The 24,349-nt window shown below is 38.8% G+C and overlaps 1 protein-coding gene across 2 annotated transcripts in view; it reads left to right on the top strand.

Moving 5' to 3' along the window:
- Nucleotides 1–24,349, top strand: part of SLC25A40 (solute carrier family 25 member 40) — a 71,301-nt gene that overhangs the window by 35,867 nt on the left and 11,085 nt on the right. For both annotated transcript variants that reach the window (XM_003252350.2, XM_030822040.1), the window contains exons 2-8: nucleotides 248–316; nucleotides 2,426–2,546; nucleotides 6,451–6,510; nucleotides 8,496–8,602; nucleotides 19,142–19,209; nucleotides 21,100–21,224; nucleotides 21,950–22,123. In XM_003252350.2, coding sequence (XP_003252398.1) covers nucleotides 2,450–2,546; nucleotides 6,451–6,510; nucleotides 8,496–8,602; nucleotides 19,142–19,209; nucleotides 21,100–21,224; nucleotides 21,950–22,123 — 631 coding nt within the window. In that variant the 5' untranslated portion in view covers nucleotides 248–316; nucleotides 2,426–2,449. The remainder of the gene's footprint in view (nucleotides 1–247; nucleotides 317–2,425; nucleotides 2,547–6,450; nucleotides 6,511–8,495; nucleotides 8,603–19,141; nucleotides 19,210–21,099; nucleotides 21,225–21,949; nucleotides 22,124–24,349) is intronic.

Genomic DNA, 24,349 nt, shown 5'->3' with positions numbered 1-24,349 from the left:
TTTGGTTATTTGTTTTTAAAAGCAGAGTATATTAACTAGAATAACATGAGGTTTTTGTGAAAATGCTTCTGTAACTAATGCTTGCATTTATGGAGTGCTCTTTATATTCTTCAAAGCAATTAGTAGAAAGCATTTAATGAGTATTTGTCGATTTTTGTATTAAAGTTTTTATGTACTCCTTTCTTTTAGATTTATTATCCTTTTCCTGTGTGAAAAGATACGACAGTTACTTTCTTTTTAATTACAGGTTTTTGGCTACTGATGTTACAAACAATAAAATATTGGAGCATAGAGTTGAAGAAAAGACTTCAACCAGGTAGGTAGAAAATAAAAGTCTAAAGAAACAATAAAATTACCATTTATTTTTATAAAGGACATTATTGATATTGTTGACAGAATTGGAATATGAACTGTAGAGTACTGTTCAAAATTAAGTTTCCTGAATGTGATAATTGTATTGTGATTATATAAGATAATATTCTGACGTATTTATGGTGAAGGGACATAATGTATGCAGCCTACTTTTGAATGGTTCAGAAAAAAAAAGATAAGTAATTTGACAGATAATTTGGTAAGTCATGGATAAGTAGGAACTCTTATATTGCCAGTAGAAGTATAGATTGATCCAAGCTTTCTGGAAAGCATAACGGCAATTTGTATGAAGTTTTTATTGTCGTTGTTTTGTTTTTGACATGGAGTCTCCTCTGTCACCTAGGCTGGAGTGCAGTAACGCGATCTTGGCTCACTGCAACTTCTGCCTCCTGGGTTAAAGGGATTCTCATACCTCAGTCCCCCACGGAGCTGGGACTACAAGTTTGCGCCACCATGCCTGGCTGATTTTTTGTGTTTTTAGTAGAGACTGGGTTTCACCATGTTGGCCAGGCTGGTCTCAAACTCCTGACCTCAGGTGACCCGCCTGCCTCGGCCTCCCAAAGTGCTGGGATTACAGGTGTGAGACACCACGCTTGGCCCTGTATCAAGTTTTAAAATAGCTTATCCCATCAATCTTACTATCCTTCCTACAGTAATTGTAGGAAGGTTACAAAAATATATATATGTATATATAAGAATATTATAGCAGAATATTTTACAGTTTGGAAATTGGCAACAACCTGGTATCTAACAATCTGAAACTGATTAAATAAATATAATTAACTACTGTGCAAGCAATAAAAATGTAAATCTTTTTATTGACACAATGTCTGTAATATATTTTTGAGTGTTAAAGCAGGCTACTAAACAAGCAAAATAGTATTGACCTGTTTTTCAGAAAAGCTGTATGTCCACAGACACGTAAGTGTACGTGTGTTTGATTAATATACAATATTTGGTTAGATGTAATGTGTGTGTATAGACATATACATATGTATGTGTGTATGTGCGTAGACATTTGGAAAGATGACACTCATGTTGCTGGTGATTATTATTATTATTTTTCGAGATGGAGTCTCGCTCTGTCGCCCAGGCTGGAGTGCAGTGGTGCGATCTCGGCTCACTGCAAGCTCTGCCTCCTGGGTTCACGCCATTCTCCTGCCTCAGCCTCCCGAGTAGCTGGGACTACAGACACCCAGCTAATTTTTTGTATTTTTAGTAGAGACAGGATTTCACCATGTTAGCCAGGTTGGTCTCGATCTCCTGACCTCATGATCTGCCCACCTTGGCCTCCAAAAGTGCTGGGGTTACAGGCGTGAGCCACCGCGCCTGGCCGGTGATTATTGAATAGTAAGTTCATAAGTTATTTTTATACTGTTTTTTGTATTATCTGACTTTTTAAAACTTTTTTTTTTTTTTTTGAGACAGAGTCTTGCTCTGTCACCCAGGCTGGAGTGCAGTGGAGCGAACTCGGCTCACTGCAAGCTCCGCCTCCTGGGTTCACGCCATTCTCCTGCCTCAGCCTCTCCGAGTAGCTGGGACTACAGGCGCTCGCCACCATGCCCGGCTAATTTTTTTGTATTTTTAGTAGAGACGGGGTTTCACCATGGTCTCGATCTCCTGACCTCGTGATCTGCCTGCCTCGGCCTCCCAAAGTGCTGGGATTACAAGCGTGAGCCACCACACCCGGCCTAAAACTTTTTTATGTTGCTTTTCTCATCAAATTTTTGTAAGATAAAACTTATTAAGGTTATGTGTTTTTATTTTACATCCGTACAGCAACTACTGGTATACAATAAAGGGCTGTATTTGCTAATACCTCTGTACTCTATTGGGGAAGTTTTCTTAGTAGTGTTTATGAGGCTGAGTTCACAGATTCAGACTTATTGGTCAACTGCCTTCATTCTGTTATGTGGTCAGTATCTGTTTGGTTAATTCTCTCTTAGTTGTCTTACTAATGTGATGCTGCTCACCCAGCTTAGCTGAAGGACGTTATCATTTTTGAAAGATCAGAGGATGTGCTCTAATTTTATATTTTCTTTTTCTTTAACAGGTTTTTATTTAATTAGTTAAAAATATGGATCCTGAAACAAGGGGACAAGAAATGATCAAAGTGACACCTCTTCAACAAATGCTTGCCTCATGTACTGGAGCTATACTGACATCAATAATAGGTAAAATTATGTTACTGATGTAGATTATGTAACTTTGAATGAATCAGTGCTTCCATTTGAGTTTTAGTATCAGTATTTCAACGTAGGTTCTTTCTATTTTCCATAAGTGTTGGCTGGCTGAGAAATAAAGAGAAAGGGTACGAAGAGAGGAATTTTACAGCTGGGCCTCCGGGGGTGACATCACATATTGGTAGGACCGTGATGCCCACCTGAGCCGCAAAACCAGCAAGTTTTATTAAGGATTTCAAAAGGGGCGGAGGTGCAAGTGTGTCCGGAATTGGTGGGTTCTTGGTCTCACTGACTTCAAGAATGAAGCCACGGACCCTCGCGGTGAGTGTTACAGCTCTTAAGGTGGCGCGTCTGGAGTTGTTCGTTCCTTCCGATGTTCGGATGTGTTCGGAGTTTCTTCCTTCTGGTGGGCTCGTGGTCTCGCTGGCTCAGGAGTGAAGCTGCAGACCTTCGCGGTGAGTGTTACAGCTCTTAAGGCGGCGTGTCTGGAGTTGTTCGTTCCTCCTGGTGGGCTCGTGGTCTCGCTGGCTTCAGGAGTGAAGCTGCAGACTTACGCGGTGAGTGTTACAGTTCTTAAGGTGGTGCGTCTGGAGTTGTTCATTCCTTCCGATGTTTGGATGTGTTTGGAGTTTCTTCCTTCTGGTGGGTTCGTGGTCTCGCTGGCTCAGGAGTGAAGCTGCAGACCTTTGTGGTGAGTGTTACAGCTCTTAAGGCGGCGTGTCTGGAGTTGTTCGTTCCTCCCGGTGGGCTTGTGGTCTCGCTGGCTTCAGGAGTGAAGCTGCAGACCTTCGCGGTGAGCGTTACAGCTCATAAAAGCAGTGTGGACCCAAAGAGTGAGCAGTAGCAAGATTTATTGCAAAGAGTAAAAGAACAAAGCTTCCACAGTGTGGAAGGGGACCCGAACGGGTTGCTGCTGCTGGCTCAGGCAGCCTGCTTTTATTCTCTTATCTGGCCCCACCCACGTCCTGCTGATTGGTAGAGCCAATCAGTGGTCTGTTCTGACAGGGCGCTGATTGGTGTGTTTACCATCCCCGAGCTAGACACAAAAGTTCTCCACGTCCCCATCAGATCAGTTAGATACAGAGTATCGACACAAAGGTTCTCCAAGGCCCCACCAGAGCAGCCAGACACAGAGTGTCGATTGGTGCATCCACAAACCTCGAGCTAGACACAGGGTGCTGATTGGTGTGTTTACAATCCCTGAGCTAGACATAAAGGTTCTCCACATCTCCACCAGACTCTGGAGCCCAGCTGGCTTCACCCAGTGGATCCCGCACCGGGGCTGCAGGTGGAGCTGCCCACCAGTCCCGTGCCATGCGCTCGCACTCCTCAGCCCTTGGGTGGTTGATGGGACTGGGTGCCGTGGAGCAAGGGGTGGCGCTCGTCCGGGAGGCTCGGGCCGCACAGGAGCCCATGGAGGGGGTGGGAGGCTCAGGCATAGTGGGCTGCAGGTCCTGAGCCCTGCCCCGCGGGAAGGCAGCTAAGGTCCGGTGAGAAATCGAGCACAGTGCCGGTGGGTCGGCACTGCTGGGGGACCCAGTACACCCTCTGCAGCCGCTGACCTGGGTGCTAAGCCCCTCATTGTCCAGGGCTGGCAGGGCCGGCCGGCTGCTCTGAGTGGGGGGGGCCACCAAGCCCACGCTCACCCGGAACTCCAGCCAGCCCGCAAGCGCCGCACGCAGCCCCGGTTCCCGCTCGCGCCTCTCCCTCCACACCTCCCTGCAAGCTGAGGGAGCCAGCTCCTGCCTTGGCCAGCCCAGGAAGGGGCTCCCACAGTGTAGCGGTGGGCTGAAGGGCTCCTCAGGTGCCACCAAAGTGGGAGCCCAGGCAGAGGAGGCGCTGAGAGCGAGCGAGGGCTGTGAGGACTGCCAGCACACTGTCACCTCTCACAAGAACAGGGAGTAGGTCACAAGATCACATGCTTCAAAGGGTAAAAAGGAGAACAAAGATCACATGCTTCTGAAGAAACAGGACAAGGGCAAAATCACAAACTCCTGATAAGGGTCCAGCAAAGATCACAAGGCAAAGGGCAAAAGCAGAATTACTGATAAGGGTCTATGTTCAGCGGTGCACATATTGTCTTGATAAACATCTTAAACAACAGAAAACAGGGTTTGAGAACACTGAACCAGTCTGACCTCAAATTTACCAGGGTGGAGTTGCCCAGTCCTAGTAAGCCTGAGGGCACTGCAGGAGACCAGGGCGTATTTCAGTCCTTACCTCAACCGCATAAGACAGACACTCCCAGAGTGGCCATTTATAGACCTCCCCCAGGAATGCATTCCTTCCCCAGGGTATGAATTATTAATATTCCTTGCTAGGAAAAGAATTTAACAATATCTTCCCTACTTGCACGTCCGTTTATAGGCTATCTGCAAGAAGAAAAATATGGCTCTATTTTGCCCGACCCTGCATGCAGTCAGACCTTATGGTTGTCTTCCCTTGTTCCCTAAAATCACTGTTATTCTGTTCTTTTTCAAGGTGCACTGATTTCATATTGTTCAAACCCACGTTTTACAATCAATTTGTACAGTTAACACAATTATCATAGTGGCCCTGAGGTGATGTACATCCTCAGCTTACAAAAATAACAGGATTAAGAAATTAAAGTAAGACGGGGTAAGAAATTATGAAAGTATTATTTGGGAACTGGTAAATGTCCATAAAATCTTCAGAATTTATGTTCCTCTGCCACGGCTCCAGCCGGTCCCTCCGTTCAGGGTCCCTGACTTCCTGCAACACATACTATCATTTATGATCCATGAATGTTTCATCATATTATTATATGAAAACAACCCTGGACAGAGATTCAAGAGACTTGAGTCCTTGCTTTGCCATTTTCAGGGTGAATACACTTGGGAACAGTATCTAACTTTTATTTGAACTTCATTATTTCATCTGTAAATTAGGGGCTTATAACTGGGATTTCTTTTGGGTCCCTATCAACGTTAAACTTTTCTGATTCCCCCTTTCTATAGTAGAAAGCAAGAAGATGGAATAAAGTATTAGCATAATGAATAATACAGAATTTTCGCAATTTATGTTAATAACAATTACAAATAATCTTTACTTTGCATTAACAGAATTTCTTAAATTTCTCTGGTTCACAGTTTTCTCCTTCTTACAGTCAGCTTCTTGTAGATGTAGCCAAATGACATAGTTCGGTGATAGTTTAGCATTTTAATGATTTTTAAGTTGGCTAGTTTATGTAAATAACAAATGATTAGAACAAATAAATTAATTGCTTATGATATATTTTCAGGTCAGAATTTGAGTTATAAAGGTCATAGAGATCATCTAATATAATTGTCATAATTCTCAAGATGAGGAGAAGTTTTCTTAGAACCATTATTTGGCATTTCTTTCTACTTGGATAAAATATAGCATGCATATTAAAATTACTTTCGTTTGCTGTGCTGTGCCCAAATGGAATAGCATAACTTGGTGCTAAAGATGTTTTATGACCAGTTTACTCAAATTTTTATTATCTGTGCCTCTTATTTGATACAGGTAAATTTAACAGATTAGGAAGACTAATATCATCTGACTATTGATTACTTATAGAAAGTTATTCTCAAAGACTTTTGGAACTTTTACTTCTTATATTAGAAAGCATAAATACTAACTTTAATGCTAATGTAATGATAGTTGTAGGAATATTACGAATAATAGTTTAGTACTCATGAGAGAAATAATTCATCTATCTTTCACTGATTAACAAAATTTAAGGGCAAAAAAATTAGAATGTTACATTCAAGGCTACTTTAAGATAAATAAGCTTACCAATTATATAGCCATGAGGAAAAGTATGAATCAATGTATTTTGTGTTCTTTGTAAAACATCTATCCAATTTACAGATACCACTTGCTAATTGAAATTTACATATCTTCATAGTGACACCCCTGGATGTTGTTAAAATTAGACTGCAAGCCCAAAACAACCCACTCCCCAAAGGTATGTGTACTAATTACCCTAAAAATGTTATGTTTGATTTTTAAATGTTCCTGTGTTTATTTTTTTTTGCATAACATTCATTTGCTAATTTATTAAAATTGATGCCTCTTTATCCTCATGAAAAACATTTTTTTTCACCAGTTAGTTGTACGTGATGAGGTGTAGGCAAAAAGCAAATAAATATATAACGTTTGTATGGACCTACTAATTAAAGCAAAGGATGGTTATGTATTTGTATTTGTGCCTCAGAGGTAAGAACAGAATTATATTTGTGAGGGACCTTAGAATCCAGCTTACGCCTGTGTCCAAAAGTTGTGCCCATGTTCAAGTGTTCATGACCATCATACAACTATGGCTTGAATGTAGTGATTGGAAATTTATTATTTTATCAGACAGCTTGGTTAATTTCTGGATAGTAGTTTATGTAGAATTTGAGACAAATAATGATGTATTTTTATAAGATAGGCAAGATTAGCAATTCCTTAGTATTTTATAGGTTTATAAAGATAATGGCATTGCAACCATATTTTAAGTGGCAGAAAACACACTGTTTGGACTGTGAGAAAATTGGCACAGATACAAAGCCACTGTGTTGAATACAGAGCAGTGAGATGGGATGAACAGCCCTGGTATTTTAGATGAATGAAAGGATAGATTGATTGTGGGAAGAGGCTAGAAAGGTAATTTCCTATACATTAAAGAAAGCTGTAAAAGCAGAAGGAAACACGTAGACTTAAGTATTACAAAGTTCACAGCTTTGTATTTTTACCTACTGTTGGGCAGAGAAGACAATTTTGGCAACAGTTAGTCCAGTAAGTGGGAAGAAGTTGGTATTAGAGAAAGTTGTACTACCTTAGGTGGAATGTGACAAATGGCTAGACTGAGCAGTACAGATACAGAAAAAGAGACAAAGCATAGTATTATGTACATTGAGAATGACATTTAAAAAAAATTATATTTTTGTCTGAATTTCCCTTGCATACCACAGATTTTTCTTCTGGACAGATAGAGAAGATATGCGTCCATGTTCTCTTCTCTAAATGGGTTTTCGTCTTTTATCTTCCTTCTTCATTCCCTCAGATAACTTAAAAGAAGTTATTTTTGTGTCTTTCCTTTTTTTTTTTTTTTTTTTTTAGACTGGGTCTTACTCTGTCACCCAGGCTGGAGTGCAGTAGTGTGATCATAACTCACTGCAGCCTTGACCTCCTGGGCTCCGGTGATCTTCCCACTTCAGCCTCCTGAGTAGCTGGGACTACAGGCATGTGCCATCACACCTAGCTAATTTTTAAAATTTTTTTGTAGAGATAGAGGCTCACTGTGTAGCCCAGGCTGAAATCAAACTCCTGGCCTCAAGTGGTCCCCTGGCCTTGGCCTCCCAAAGTGCTGGGATTACAGACATGAGCTACCATGCCCAGCCATTTTCTTACTGCAGTTCTGAAAACATAATGTCCACTAGTTTACAGTTACTTTTTTTTTTTTTTTTTGAGACAGAGTCTCGCTCTGTCACCCAGGCTGGAGTGCAGTGGCATGATCTTGGCTCACTGCAAGCTCTGCCTCCTGGGTTCATGCCATTCTCCTGCCTCAGCCTCCCGAGTAGCTGGGACTACAGGTGCCTGCCACCACGCCCAGCTAATTTTTTGTATTTTTAGTAGAGACGGGGTTTCACTGTGTTAGCCAGGATGGTCTGGATCTCCTGACCTCGTGATCCGCCCGCCTCGGCCTCCCAAAGTGCAGGGATTACACCAGCTTAATTTACAGTTACTTTTAACAACTCTGAGTTTAGAATGCATTGCAGTAGCATTAAGCAAATCAAATTAATTTTGTCTGTTTCATCCTAAAAAGTAGAGATGGTTATTTATCTTTTTCAAGATTGTTTTTCTTTTCGTAATTTTCTAGTTTGCTCATTGTTATGTCAATTTCTTCATCTGTAAAAGTAATAACGGTTATGTGAGGTAATTGTTGGTTGTTGGAATCTTTTCTGTTAGGAAAATGTTTTGTATATAGTAATGGACTTATGGATCATCTATGTGTCTGTGAAGAGGGAGGCAACAAACTATGGTATAAGAAGCCAGGAAATTTCCAGGGAACATTGGTAAGGTGGTTATATTATTTAGAATCACAGTATATTTTCTATTTAATCTTATATGTGAAAGATTTTCTCATTGCAAGAGGGTTAAGAATCATATTAAACTGAGAACAAGGAACTACTTCTTTGCTTTTTAACCCTTTGTTATCCTTTTCATAGGTTCATGGTTTTGTGTAAAAAAGGGGGAGGTAACTTTTTAAAAAACTAAACATTTTTATTTTGAGATAATATAAAATGAAAAAAATATATACAGACAGATTTCATGTACTCTTTTCTTAGTTTCCCCCAGTGGTACCATCTTACAAAACTAATATAGTGTCACCACTAGGATTTTGACATTGATTGATACAATTAAAATAAAGAATAATTTCATTATCACAAGGATTCTTCCTGTTTCCTTTTTTAGAGCCACACCCATTTCCCTTGTGTTCTCACCAACTCCTTAAGCCCTGACAACTACTAATCTGTTCTTCATTTATATAATTTTGTCATTTCAAGAGTGTTATATAAATGGAATCATAACATATATAACCTTTTGGGGTTGGCATTTTTTACATAGCATAATTACCTGGTGATTCATCCAGGTTGTTGCATGTGTCAATCATTTGTTCCTTTTTATTGCTCATGATATAGATTATTTCATGGTGTAGATACAATACAGTTTATTTTCAGAATTTTTTCCAGATTTTGGCTATTACGAATAAAGCGGCTACAAACATTCACTTACTCTGGGAAAAAGGCCTTAGGGAATACAGTTGCTGAGTCATATGGTAGTTGCATGTTTAGAGTTTAAGCAACTCCTAACCTGTTTTCTACACTGGTTCTACCATTTTACATTTTCATTAGCACTGTGTGACTGATCCAATTTCTCCACATCTTCACTAGTGTTTTGGTGTTGTCACTACTTTTATTTTACCAATTATGATAGATGTGTAGAGATATCTCATTGTGGTTTTAATTTGCATTTCCCTAGTGGCTAATGATGTTGAACATCTTTTAATATGCTTATTTCCCTCTTCAGTAAAAAGGCTTTCATGTCTTTTGCCCATTTTCTAATTAAATTGTAGTTTTACTGTTGATCAAAATTCACAATGAGATACCATCTCACACCAGTTAGAATGGCGATCATTAAAAAGTCAAGAGACAACAGGTGCTGGAGAGGATGTGGAGAAATAGGAACACTTTTACATTGTTGGTGGGACTGTAAACTAGTTCAACCATTGTGGAAGACAGTGTGATGATTCCTCAGGGATCTAGAACTAGAAATACCCTTTGATCTAGCCATCCCATTACTGGGTATATACTCAAAGGATTATAAATCATGCTGCTATAAAGACACATACACATGTATGTTTATAGTGGCACTATTCACAATAGCAAAGACTTGGAACCAACCTAAATGTCCAACAACCATAGACTGGATTAAGAAAATGTGGCACATATACACCATGGAATACTATGCAGCCATAAAAAAGGATGAGTTCATGTTCTTTGTAGGGACATGGATGAAACTGGAAAACATCATTCTCAGCAAACTTTCACAAGGACAAAAAACCAAACACCACATGTGCTCACTCATAGGTGGGAATTGAGCAATGAGAACACATGGACACAGGAAGGGGAACATCACACACCGGGGACTGCTGTGTGGTGGGGGGAGGGGGTAGGGATAGCATTAGGAGATATACCTAATGCTAAATGACGAGTTAATGGGTGCAGCACATCAACATGGCACATGCATACATATGTGACAAACCTACACGTTGTGCACATGTACCCTAAAACTTAAAGTATAATAACAATAAAATTAAAAAGAATTTTGATAGTTCTTCGTTTATTTACTCATTTATTTATTATTATTATTAAGTTGTTTCCTGACTTTTTAATGATCGCCATTCTAACTGATGTGAGATAATATCTCATTGTGGTTTTGATTTGCATTTCTCTGATGGCCAGTGATGATGAGCATTTTTTCACGTGTTTTTTGGCTGCATAAATGTCTTCTTTTCAGAAGTGTCTGTTCATGTCCTTCGCCCACTTTTTGATGGGGTTGTTTCTTTTTTTCTTGTAGATTTGTTTGAGTTCATTGTAGATTCTGGATATTAGCCCTTTGTCAGATGAGTAGGTTGCGAAAATTTTCTCCCATTCTGTAGGTTGCCTGTTAACTCTGATGGTAGTTTCTTTTGCTGTGCAGAAGCTCTTTAGTTTAATTAGATCCCATTTGTCAATTTTGGCTTTTGTTGCCATTGCTTTTGGTGTTTTAGACAAGAAGTCCTTGCCCATGCCTATGTCCTGAATGGTATTGCCTAGGTTTTCTTCTAGGGTTTTTATGGTTTTAGGTCTAACATGTAAGTTTTTAATCCATCTTGAGTTAATTTTTGCATAAGGTGTGAGGAAGGGATCCAGTTTCAGCTTTCTACATATGGCTAGCCAGTTTTCCAGCACCATTTATTAAATAGGGAATCTGTTTCCCATTGCTTGTTTTTGTCAGGTTAGTCAAAGATCAGATAGTTGTAGATATGTGGCATTATTTCTGAGGGCTTTGTTCTGTTCCATTGATCTGTGTCTCTGTTTTGGTACCAGTACCATGCTGTTTTGGTTACTGTAGCCTTGTAGTATAGTTTGAAGTCAGGTAGTGTGATGCCTCCAGCTTTGTTCTTTTGGCTTACGATTGACTTGGCAATGCGGGCTCTTTTTTGGTTCCATATGAACTTTAAAGTAGTTTTTTCCAATTCTGTGAAGAAAGTCATTGGTAGCTTGATGGGGATGGCATTGAATCTATAAATTACCTTGGGCAATATGGCCATTTTCACAATATTGATTCTTCCAACCCATGAGCATGGAATGTTCTTCCATTTGTTTGTATCCTCTTTTATTTCATTGAGCAGTGGTTTGTAGTTCTCCTTGAAGAGGTCCTTCACATCCCTTGTAAGTTGGATTCCTAGGTATTTTATTCTCTTTGAAGCAATTGTGAGTGGGAGTTCACTCATGATTTGGCTTTCTGTTTGTCTGTGATTGGTGTACAAGAATGCTTGTGATTTTTGTACATTAATTTTGTATCCTGAGACTTTGCTGAAGTTGCTTATCAACTTAAGGAGATTTTGGGCTGAGACAGTGGGGTTTTCTAGATATACAATCATGTCATCTGCAAACAGGGACAATTTGACTTCCTCTTTTCCTAATTGAATACCCTTTATTTCCTTCTCCTGCCCGATTGCCCTGGCCAGAACTTCCAACACTATGTTGAATAGGAGTGGTGAGAGAGGGCATCCCTGTCTTGTGCCAGTTTTCAAAGGGAATGCTTCCAGTTTTTGCCCATTCAGTATGATACTGACTGTGGGTTTGTCATAGATAGCTCTTATTATTTTGAGATATGTCCCATCAATACCTAATTTATTGAGAGTTTTTAGCATGAAGGGTTGTTGAATTTTGTCAAAGGCCTTTTCTGCATCTATTGAGATAATCATGTGGTTTTTGTCTTTGGTTCTGTTTATATGCTGGATTACATTTATTGATTTGCGTATGTTGAACCAGCCTTGCATCACAGGGATGAAGCCCACTTGATCATGGTGGATAAGCTTTTTGATGTGCTGCTGGATTCGGTTTGCCAGTATTTTATTGAGGATTTTTGCATCAATGTTCATCAAGGATATTGGTCTGAAATTCTCTTTTTTGGTTATGTCTCTGTCAGGCTTTGGTATCAGGATGATGCTTGCCTCATCAAATGTGTTAGAGAGGATTCCCTCTTTTTCTATTGATTGGAATAGTTTCAGAAGGAATGGTACCAGTTCCTCCTTGTACCTCTGGTAGAATTTGGCTGTGAATCCATCAGGTCCTGGACTCTTTTTGGTTGGCAAACTATTGATTATTGCCACAATTTCAGAGCCTGTTATTGGTCTATTCAGAGATTCAGCTTCTTCCTGGTTTAGTCTTGGGAGGGTGTATTTGTTGAGGAATTTATCCATTTCTTCTAGATTTTCTAGTTTATTTGCATAGAGGTGTTTGTAGTATTCTCTGATGGTAGATTGTATTTCTGTGGGATTGGTGGTGATATCCCCTTTATCATTTTTTATTGCGTCTATTTGATTCTTCTCTCTTTTCTTCTTCATTAGTCTTGCTAGTGGTCTATCAATTTTGTTGATCTTTTCAAAAAACCAGCTCTTGGATTCATTAATTTTTTGAAGGGTTTTTTGTGTCTCTATTTCCTTCAGTTCTGCTCTGATTTTAGTTATTTCTTGCCTTCTGCTAGCTTTTGAATGTGTTTGTTCTTGCTTTTCTAGTTCTTTTAATTGTGATGTTAGGGTGTCAATTTTGGATCCTTCCTGCTTTTTCTTGTGGGCATTTAGTGCTATAAATTTCCCTCTACACACTGCTTTGAATGTGTCCCAGAGATTCTGGTATGTTGTGTCTTTGTTCTCGTTGGTTTCAAAGAACATCTTTATTTCTGCCTTCATTTCATTACGTACCCAATATTCATTCAGGAGCAGGTTGTTCAGTTTCCATGTACTTGAGCAGTTTTGAGTGAGTTTCTTAATCCTGAGTTCTAGTTTGATTGCACTGTGGTCTGAGAGACAGTTTGTTATAATTTCTGTTCTTTTACATTTGCTGAGGAGTGCTTTACTTCCAACTATGTGGTCAATTTTGGAATAGGTGTGGTGTGGTGCTGAAAAAAATGTATATTCTGTTGATGTGGGGTGGAGAGTTCTGTAGATGTCTATTAGGTCCACTTGGTGCAGAGCTGAGTTCAATTTCTGGGTATCCTTGTTAACTTTCTGTCTCGTTGATCTGTCTAATGTTGACAGTGGGGTGTTAAAGTCTCCCATTATTATTGTGTGGGAGTCTAAGTCTCTTTGTAGGTCACTCAGGACTTGCTTTATGAATCTGGGTGCTCCTGTATTGGGTGCATATATATTTTGGATAGTTAGCTCTTCTTGTTGAATTGATCCCTTTACCATTATGTAATGGCCTTCTTTGTCTCTTTTGATCTTTGTTGGTTTAAAGTCTGTTTTATCAGAGACTAGGATTGCAACCCCTGCCTTTTTTTGTTTTCCATTTGCTTGGTAGATCTTCCTCCATCCCTTTATTTTGAGTCTATGTGTGTCTCTGCACGTGAGATTGGTTTCTTGAATACAGCACACTGATGGGTCTTGACTCCTTATCCAATTTGCCAGTCTGTGTCTTTTAATTGGAGCATTTAGCCCATTTACATTTAAAGTTAATATTGTTATGTGTGAATTTGAGCCTGCCATTATGATGTTAGCTGGTTATTTTGCTCGTTAGTTGATGCAGTTTCTTCCTAGCCTCAATGGTCTTTACAATTTGTCACGTTTTTGCAGTGGCTGGTACCAGTTGTTCCTTTCCATGTTTAGTGCTTCCTTCAGGAGCTCTTTTAGAGCAGGCCTGGTGGTGACAAAATCTCTCAGCATTTGCTTATCTGTAAAGTATTTTATTTCTCCTTCACTTATGAAGCTTAATTTGGCTGGATATGAAATTCTGGGTTGAAAATTCTTTTCTTTAAGAATGTTGAATATTGGTCCCCACTCTCTTCTGGCTTGTAAAGTTTCTGCTGAGAGATCAGTTGTTAGTCTGATGGGCTTCCTTTTGTGGGTAACCCGACCTTTCTCTCTGGCTGCCCTTAACATTTTTTCCTTCATTTCAACTTTGGTGAATCTGACAATTATGTGTCTTGGAGTTGCTCTTCTCGAGAAGTATCTTTGTGGTGTTCTCAGTATTTCCTGAATCTGAATGTTGGCCTGCTTTGCTAGATTGGGGAAGTTCTCCTGGATAATATCCTGCAGAGTGTTTTCCAACTTGGTTCCATTCTCCCCGTCACTTTCAGGTACACCAATCAGATGTAGATTTGGTCTTTTCACATAGTCCCATATTTCTTGGAGGCTTTGTTTGTTTTTTTTTTTATTCTTTTTTCTCTAAACTTCCCTTCTCACTTCATTTCATTCATTTGATCTTCAGTCACTGATACCCTTTCTTCCAGTTGATTGCAACGGCTACTGAGGCTTCTGCATTCTTCACGTAGTTCTCGAAACTTGGCTTTCAGCTCCATCAGCTCCTTCAAGCCCTTCTCTGCATTGGTTATTTTAGTTATACATTCGTCTAATTTTTTTTCAAAGTTTTTAACTTCTTTGCCATTGATGTGAATTTCCTCCTGTAGTTCGGAGTAGTTTGATCGTCTGAAGCCTTCTTCTCTCAACTCGTCAAAGTCATTCTCCGTCCAGCTTTGTTCCGTTGCCGATGAGGAACTGTGTTCCTTTGGAGGAGAAGAGGTGCTCTGGTTTTTAGAGTTTCCAGCTTTTTAGAGTTTCCAGTTTTTCTGCTCTGTTTTCTCCCCATCTTTGTAGTTTTTTCTACTTTTGGTCTTTGATGATGGTGATGTACAGATGGGTTTTTGGTGTGGGTGTCCTTTCTGTTTGTTAGTTTTCCTTCTACCAGACAGGAGCCTCAGCTGCAGGTCTATTGGAGTTTGCTATAGGTCCACTCCAGACCCTGTTTGGCTGGGTGTCAGCCGTGGTGGCTGCAGAACAGCGGATTTTCGTGAACTGCAAATTCAGCTGTCTGATCATTCCTCTGGAAGTTTTGTCTCAGGGGAGTACCCGGCCGAGTGAGGTGTCAGTCTGTCCCTACTGCGGGGTGCCTCCCAGTTAGGCTGCTTGGGGGTCAGGGACCCACTTTAGGAGGCATTCTGCCCATTCTCAGATCTCCAGCTGCGTACTGGGAGAACCACTACTCTCTTCAAAGCTGTCAGACAGAGACGTTTAAGTCTGCAGAGGTTACTGCTGACTTTTTGTTTCTCTGTGCCCTGCCCGCAGAGCTGGAGCCTACAGAGGCAGGCAGGCCTCATAGAGCTGTGGTGGGCTTCACCCAGTTCGAGCTTCCTGGCTGCTTTGTTTACCTAAGCAAGCCTGGGCAATGGCGGGCGCCCCTCCCCCAGCCTCACTGCAGCCTTGCAGTTTGATCTCAGACTGCTGTGCTAGCAATCAGCGAGACTCCGTGGGCGTAGGACCCTCCGAGCCAGGTGCAGGACACAATCTCCTGGTGTGCCATTTTCCAAGCCCGTTGGAAAAGCGCAGTATTAGGGTGGGAGTGACCCAATTTTCCAGGTGCCATCTGTCACCCCTTTCTTTGACTAGGAAAGGGAACTCCCTGACCCCTTGTGTTTCCCGAGTGAGGCAATGCCTCACCCTGCTTCGGCTTGCACACGGTGGGCTGCACCAACTGTCCTGCACCCACTGTTTGGCACTCCCTAGTGAGATGAACCTGGTATCTCAGATGGAAATGCAGAAATCACCTCTCTTCTGCGTCGCTCACGCTGGGAGCTGTAGACCAGAGCTCTTCCTATTCGGCCATCTTGGCTCCACCCCCCGATAGTTCTTTATATATTCTAGATACTAGTATTTTGTTGAATGTGTGATTTGCAAATATTTTTTTCCACTTCTACTTTGTCTTTTCATCCTCTTAAACATGGTCTTTCACAGAGTAAAACTTTATAATTTTTACAAAATTCAATTTATTAATATCTGTTATAGGTCATACTTTTGGAGTCAAGGCTAAGAGCTTTTTATCTACTGTTACACTCTGAAGACTTTTTCATAAAAATTTTATTTAAGTCCTTGATCCATTTTGAGTTAGTTTTATGTAGGGCATGAGACTGTGGTTGAGATTTGTTTGTTGTTGCTGCCTATGGATATCCACTTGCATTTGTGGAAATGGCTATATTTCTTCCATTGAGTTGCTTTTTGCAACTTTGTTAAAAATCAGTGGGGCATATTGGGTGTGTCTATTTCTGAGTTTTCTATTCTGTTCCATTTATCTCTGTGTCTTTCACTCTGTCAATACCACAGTCTTAATTATTGCACCTGCAAGTCTTGAAATTAGATACACTGATTCCTCTCACTTTATTTTTATATTTCTTTTTCTTTTTTTGAGACAAGGGCTCGCTCTGTCACCTAGGCTGGAGTGCAGTGGAGCAGTCATGACTCACTGCTTCTTCAATCTATATGCGTCAAGAGATTTTCCCACCTCTGTCTCCCAAGTAGCTGGGACTATAGGCATGTGCCACTGTGATTTATTTTTTGTAGAGACAGGGTCTCACTGTGTTGCCCAGGCTGGTCTCCCACTCCTGGGCTCAAGCAGTCCTCCTGCCGTGGCCTCCGAAAATGCTGAGATACAGGCGTGAGACACAGCATCTGGTCCTTATTTTATTTTATTTTTCAAAGTTGTTTTTGCTATTCCCAAAGTTCCTTTGTCTTTCCACATAAATCTTAGCATAATCCTGTTTATATTTACAAAAAAAGTATTGCTAGGGTAATTATTGGAATGACATTCAACTTGTATGTTAATTTGGAGGGGAATAACATCTTTAATGTGTTGAGTCTTTCATTCCATTTTCAACCTGCTTATGACATTATAATTGAAGTGAATTTCTTTTAGACAGCATAAAATTGAGTCATGTTTTAACTTCTCTCTGTCAGTTTTTATCCTTTAATTAGTATACTTAGTTTAACTATTGTAATGGAATTACAGATTAGGACTTAAGCCTATCTTTTTTAAAAAATTTTCTCTTTGTTGTGTTTTCTATTTCTGTTTTGCTTTTCCTGCATTCCTTTGTAAGTTACTTGAACATTTTTTAGCATTCCATTAAACTCTTAATCTCACTTAAAACATTCTATTTTAGCTGTCTTTTTCTGACATTGCTTCCATGGGGAAGAAGGGATGTCATCTTGTTACTGCCAGGTAGAGTTAGAAGTCCAGGTTCCCCCCGCGCAGCCTCTATTGACACACAGTGTGAGGGAAGACCTATTTTACTCTTGAGCATGTGTGGGAGTTCTGGCTTTCTACATGGTTTCCACTGACGGTGTAGTGGGGTAGCCTCATTGCTGGGTGATGGTGAAAATACTGACTCCACTATTCGTCCTGTGACACCACCCTAGCAGAGGGATGAAGGAGCCTTACTGCTGACCTGGTAGGGGTAAAAATCTTGGTTCCTTATTGACCTTCTGTCAGCCTTACATTGGTGGAAGTCTAGGCTACCTACTTGGCCTTTGCTGATATGAGTCTGGGTGGTGCCACAAGTTTCACTTTGGTGTTTGGCTAGAGCAGATGGTTATTGTCTAAAAGTTTTCTGTCTTACTAGGGTTCCCTTACCAGGGAAAATATGCAGTCCTTTGTGACTAAGGTCTTTTACTTAGCACAGTGTTTTAAGATTCATCCATGTTGTAGTATGTATCAGTATTTTATTTCTTTTATTGCCAAGTAATATTGTGTGAATATATTACATTTTATTTATTCATTCATCATTTGATAGACATTTGGATGGATCTACTTTTTGGAATAATTAATTCTATGGACATTCATGTTTCTGTGTGAACATGTGTTTTAATTTCTCTTGGATATAACCTTATGTGAATATGTGTTTTAATTTCTCTCAGAATGTAACTGGAGTTGAAATTACTGAATCATGTGATAACTATGTTTAACCTTCTGAGAAACTGCTAGGCTATTTTCTAAAGTAGCTACGCCATTCTGTATTCTCACCAGTAGTATCTAAGGGTTCCAATTTCTTCACATTTTCACCAGAATTTATTATTGTCTGTCTTTATAATTTTAGCTTATTTAGTAGGTATGAAGTCACATCTCATTTGTGGTTTTGCTTTGCATTTTCATAATAATCAATGATGAACATTTTTCCTTTTTCTATTTTTTCTTTTTTTTTTTTTGAGACAGGGTCTCACTCTGTTGCCCAGGCTGGAGTGCAGTGGTGTGATCTCAGTTCAGTGCAGCCTCTCACTGCTGGCTGAAGCAGTCCTCCCACTGCAGACTCCCAAGTAGCTGGGACCACAGGAGTGCATCACCATGCCCAGCAAATTTTTTAGCTTTTTGTAGAGATAAGGTCTCACTATATTGCCCAGGCTGATGTTGAACTCCTGGGCTCAAGGGGTCTCCTGTCTTCCAAAGTGCTGGGATTACAGGCCTGAGCCACTGCATGCAGCCAAACACTTTTTCGTGTGCTTATTGGCCATTTGTATGTATTCTTTGGAGAAATATATATTCAAATCCTTAGCCAATTTTTAATTACTTTATCTTTCTGTTATCAAATTGTAAGAGTGTTAATAGAAGATTTCTCTTCAGCTTTGCCTACTTTTGGTTCCTCTCCAAAGATTTCACTTAGCACATTTTAATATTTTCTGATTTCATACTTAGGCGAGTTTATCTGACCAATTCTCTGCTTTTGCTCTACTTCCTTTCTTATAATAATCCTTTCAAAAGCTTTTTCTCTAAGCTCTTAGTAGAACAATCTACAGCTGAGTAATATAGACTTCATTCTGTAAGAAGTTAGTATCATCCAGAAATGCTTCATTTTAATTGTGTTAAAATTCCCTTTTTAAAAAGAATGGACATACATAAATCCAAAAAGCTTATTTTTTTAGATATAAATACCTGAAAGAATGAAATTACCAATCATCAGTATAAATTTTTGTATATCAGGTTTAAAGATATATTTCGATTACTTTTTTTCTATTATAATTTTAGGATGCCTTTTTTAAAATAATTCAAAATGAGGGCATTAAATCTCTATGGAGCGGCCTTCCTCCTACCCTGTAAGTTGAAATTTAATGTTTTTTCTACTAAATAATGGTTGTTATTTTATCCTATAATCAGCATGGTTGGACAAAGCCTTGCATTTTTAATATTAGAATGCTTTCATTTTCTGAGGTATTGTTTTTTAAGCCTCACAGCCACCCACATGTTTGATGATGTACTGGAAGGACTTGCAGGACCTGAAGAGGTTACTTTCACAGATACGGTTTGTTACAACAAAAGGATAGAAAACAATCAGTGAAGGAAAAAGGCACATCAGGAGTTGTCCAGAAATAGGCTTCCAAAGTCCTCCCTTATGGCATTGCACAGGATGTGCTTATCCTTCTATCAGTGAGCTGTAAAGTATGCAAAGTGCTTCTGCCTTGGGAAACCCTTTGAGTTTTGAGTATAGGGCTTTTATTGAGCATGGGTTATATGGATACATTCTGTCTTTGAGGCCAGTTGTGATGAGCAAAACTTCCAACCCACAGAAAGAAAGAAGTGTACTATAAATTGCAGTGTACAAATCAACCTGGACAAGTTGGTTTAGTGCTTCAGACATACAAAAAAACCTTCTAATGGGTGATACTCCAGGGGATACATTCCCACGAGTTGTCCAGAGGTCAGGCATGCACATAGGCCCTCCTGAAGTTATACAAGGTTTGAGCAACCAAGCCTGCTGTGTTGTCTTTGCTACACAAGCATATGGTAATTTTTTTCATGTTCAGAAATAAAGACTTTGGTGTTTATTTGTTCATTTTACTAAAGCTGAATGATACATTGCAAAATGTGTACTTTCCTTTCTCCAGATAATTCTAATTGTCTACTGCCTGGCGATTACGTGAATTAATATGATAAACTCTTAATATTGAATGTAAAAATGTAAAATAATAACTTGGCTTTTGCTGTCTCATTTATTCCCAAGAACTTTATACGTTTAATGGAGGAAATTAGTCAATTTGAGGCATTTATTTCAAACAATGTTTAAGGTTTAAAGTTAGTGGCAGATCCAATACCCCACCAGTGAGTCCTGCTCCTAAATTGTCAGCAGCAAAGTCCACCGTATAACATCAGGCATTCCGAACTATGGTCTGTGAATATCCTTTAGTTACATCATAAACATGGACTAGTTTCTTGTTGCATTAATATTTATTGACATGGCAGTACCTGCAACTTTGTGTTTAAATTTAATAATTCCCTTTTAATAATTTCTTTTAAAATAGTATGTCATTAGAATTCCCTTAAAATTAGTGTATGTAATTCTGTGATGTTAATTATAATTTATGTCTAGTTATAAGCAGGAGTGATATATGGTCCACAGTTCGAAAATGTTTTACAATTTCTCATGTACTTTTTATTTCACTGATTCTGATGTTATGGTAATTATGAATGAGAAAGAAGATCTGGGAGACCAGAAACAGAGATGGAGATGAAGTGTGTGTCTTGTCTTTTCCTATTTGTTTTATTTTTATTTTATTTATTTAGAGACAGAGTCTTGCTCTGTCCGTTAGGCTGGAGGCTGGAGTGCAGTGGCACGATCTCGGCTCATTGCAACCTCTGCCTCCCAGGTTCAAGTGATTCTCATTCCTCAGCCACCTGAGTAGCTGGGATTATGGCATGTGCCACCATGCTAGCACTTATTTAATGCTATTTATTGTAACTGTCTTTACAACTCGAATGAAAACTTTTGGATGGCAAATGCCTACTTTATGTCTTTTTACTGCCTACTAAGTTAAGTACTAATCATTTTTAAAATAAAAGAAAAATTGATCTCATAGGCTGATTTGTTGTGGTTTTTAGCTTACACAAAATATAAGAATTTTTTAGCTTATATAATAATATTTGAATTTAAGTTAAGACTGTGGGATCTTTTGATAATTTTGAACAAATCTTTTTGTGTGATCTAACAGAGTGATGGCAGTTCCTGCCACAGTTATTTATTTTACCTGCTATGATCAATTAAGTGCTCTTCTGAGATCCAAGTTAGGAGAAAATGAAACCTACATACCAATTGTTGCTGGAATTGTAGCCAGATGTGAGTAATAAATCTTTATTTTCATTTTGATTTCTGTCTAGAGCTTCTGTTTAAGTTGTGACATTCACAGAAAATTTGTACAATATATAGAGTATTAGTATGATATATTTCGTGTTATAGTTTATATTAATTTGTTAATATAGTATAGATACTCCAGAAGTCATATGGAATGGTGATTACCATCAGAATGAGATGGGCTCAGCCTATCTTGGTCAAATCATGGACAGAGTTTTTAGAGTGACATCAGAGTTGGTTCTGATTCACCTGAACTTCTGAGGTGTCATCTGGGATCATGTGTGATTCAGGCCAAAGTCCTGAATCACTTTCCTTATAAACTTTGCCATTCAGAGTTTTATCATAAGGAACGTTGACTCTCTACAGAAGAACGTTTACTCTGCTAAATGGGAGTGGGATTTATTGGGGCAGTAACTGGAATGGGCTTTGGTTTTCATAGTTCTGGTTGATTATAACATTTCTGGAACTGCCCTTGAGAGAGCTGAAACCAGAAAAAGTAAGGTATATGAAAATAGACTTTTAAGAAATACTTTTATCAAGGGAAAAATCTGTGTCAATTATGTTGACATCATTAGACATTTAATTTTAAGGTTTTCAGACATTATAGACTAAAAGTTTAAAATATAAAATATGTGAATATTAATTTTTACAGTATATGTGTTTGCATAGTACATGGCTTTTTGTTTTCTTTTTTTTTTAACTTGTATTAGTTGGTGCAGTAACTGTGATAAGTCCACTAGAATTGATTAGAACCAAGATGCAGTCCAAGAAGTTTTCTTACGTGGAACTGCATCAATTTGTCAGCAAGAAAGTATCTGAAGATGGTTGGATTTCCCTTTGGAGGGGCTGGGCTCCTACTGTTCTTAGAGATGTACCTTTCTCAGGTAGGATTTATCTTATTTGTAGCTACTAAATTTTACATAGCTTTGTCTCATTCAAATATTACTGTCACTAGATTTTTAACTCTTTACCATTAAAGGTAAGTTATTTTCTGTAGTGACCACAAACTCCTTTTTCACTGTTGGGCTCTCAGATCTTTCCAAGCTTTTATTGAATGAATAGTTTTTATTCAAGCTTTTTTTTTCTTGTGATTAATTTGCTTTTATACATTAATTAGTGGGTATTCATATTCAGAGAATGCAAACTACCTTTAACATTCTAAACAAGTCATTTAATATTATTCTAAGCAATTAGTAAGATAAGTAAAACTACTGCAAATCAAAGGATAGAATCCATTTAAGACCACTTTGGAATTATATGGGCTCCTACTTTTTCAGTTATTAAAAACAAACATCTCCTCATTAAATGATTATCCTGTAAAAGACTATTACAAATCAAGTAGGGAATTGTACTAATTACTCAATTATGAAAAGGGAGAAAATTATGAAAAGTGAGAAGTAAATCTACCAGTAACTTATAGAATGTGCATACTTTAGTGTCATTTCCCTTGTGGATCATAGAAGTTTTAAGACCCAAAAGAAATACTTACCTAGAGAGAAACTGTCAATAAGAATATAAATATCTTTTAAAAATCATGAAACCACAAATACGTTCTTTCACTGTCACAACCCCAGTGGTAACCACTATCTTGAATGTCATTCATTTGATAAAAGAATTAGTTTTCCCACATATGTATTATTGCCAAATATGATAGTTTAGTTTTGCCTATTTTTGAAAATCCCCTTTTACTAAAAAATTTTCCTAAGATTCATTCTTGTGTTACATGTAACTGTTTTCTTCATTTTTACTCGTTTATATGTGAGTAAACAAGTAAGACAATGCTGCTATGAAAATTTTTAATCAGTTTCTTGGTGTACCTTTGAAAGTTTATCCAGTATTGGATTTGTTGGTTCATATATATACATACATTTCAAATTTTACTAGGTAATATAGAACTCTTTTCCAAAGTGATTGTATGATCTACATACCTACTAGCAATGTAAGAGATTTTCTGCTGCTTCACACCCTTTCCAACTTTTTTATTGTCAAAGTTCTTAATTTTTGTTTAATAATTTAAAGTGGTATCTCATTTTAATTTTCATTTCCCTGGTTATTAAGATTCGGCACTGTTTCATTGGCATTCATTTATTCATAATTGATTTGGAATTTTGGACTGAAATAGGTTTTCAATTTCATTTTTCTCTCACATGGATAGCTGGTTGTCCTAACATCACCTGTTGCAGTGATCTCCAACCTTTTGGGCACCAGGGACTGGTTTTGTGGAAGACAGTTTTTCCATGATTGGAAAAATTGTGCGCGCGTGTGTGTGTGCGCGCGCACGTATGTGATTGGTTTCAGAACGAAACTTCCACCTCAGATCACCAGGCATTAAATTTTCATAAGGAGCATGCAACCCCTATCCTTCACATGCTCAGTTAACAATAGAGTTCTATGAGAATATATTGCTACTGCTGATCTGACAGGAGGTGGAGCTCAGGCGCTAATGCTCACTCACCCGCTGCTCACCTCCTGTTGTGTAGCCCAGTTCCTAACAGGACACAGATCAGTACCAATCCTCAGCCCTGGGGTCGTGGACCCCTGATCTATTGAATAACCATAATTGCTCCAAGGATCTGCAGTGTTATCTCTGTCATATAACATTTTCATGTATGCATGGCTCTATTTCACTGGTTAATGTTTCTGACTTCAGGCCAGTACCACACTGAATTATTAGTGCTCTATGAAAAATCTTTTTTTTTTTTTGGTCAGGGTCTCACTCTGTTGCCCAGGCTAGAGTGCGGTGGCACAATCAGGGCTCACTGTAGCCTTGATCTATCTACAAGGCTCTAGTAATCCTCCCACATCAACCTCCTGAGTAGCTGGGACTAAAGCCGTGTGCCACCATGCTTGGCTAAGAAAAATCTTGATGTCACCTTATTTTTCTTCCCTAGGAATATCATCTCTTTATGTTAATAATAAATCTTTAAGAAGTTGTTTTAGGAGAGATTCAAATTTTTCTTCATCAAGGTTGTATTCATCTCTTTTTTTTTTTGACATTTAGTTATAGGTATACCCCACTGCCCCCCAGCTTTTAGTAGCTATTTTTAAAGCTCTATTTTAATTTTTTTTAATTAAATCTTCGTAGCTGGTGCAGTTGCAATTGATTTTTT

The sequence above is a fragment of the Nomascus leucogenys genome, chromosome 11 (genome assembly GCF_006542625.1).
Source record: "Nomascus leucogenys isolate Asia chromosome 11, Asia_NLE_v1, whole genome shotgun sequence".
Classification (NCBI taxonomy): domain Eukaryota; kingdom Metazoa; phylum Chordata; class Mammalia; order Primates; family Hylobatidae; genus Nomascus; species Nomascus leucogenys.
The sequence above is the reverse complement of the archived record's forward strand: the minus strand, read 5'-3'. Positions and strand labels throughout refer to the sequence as shown.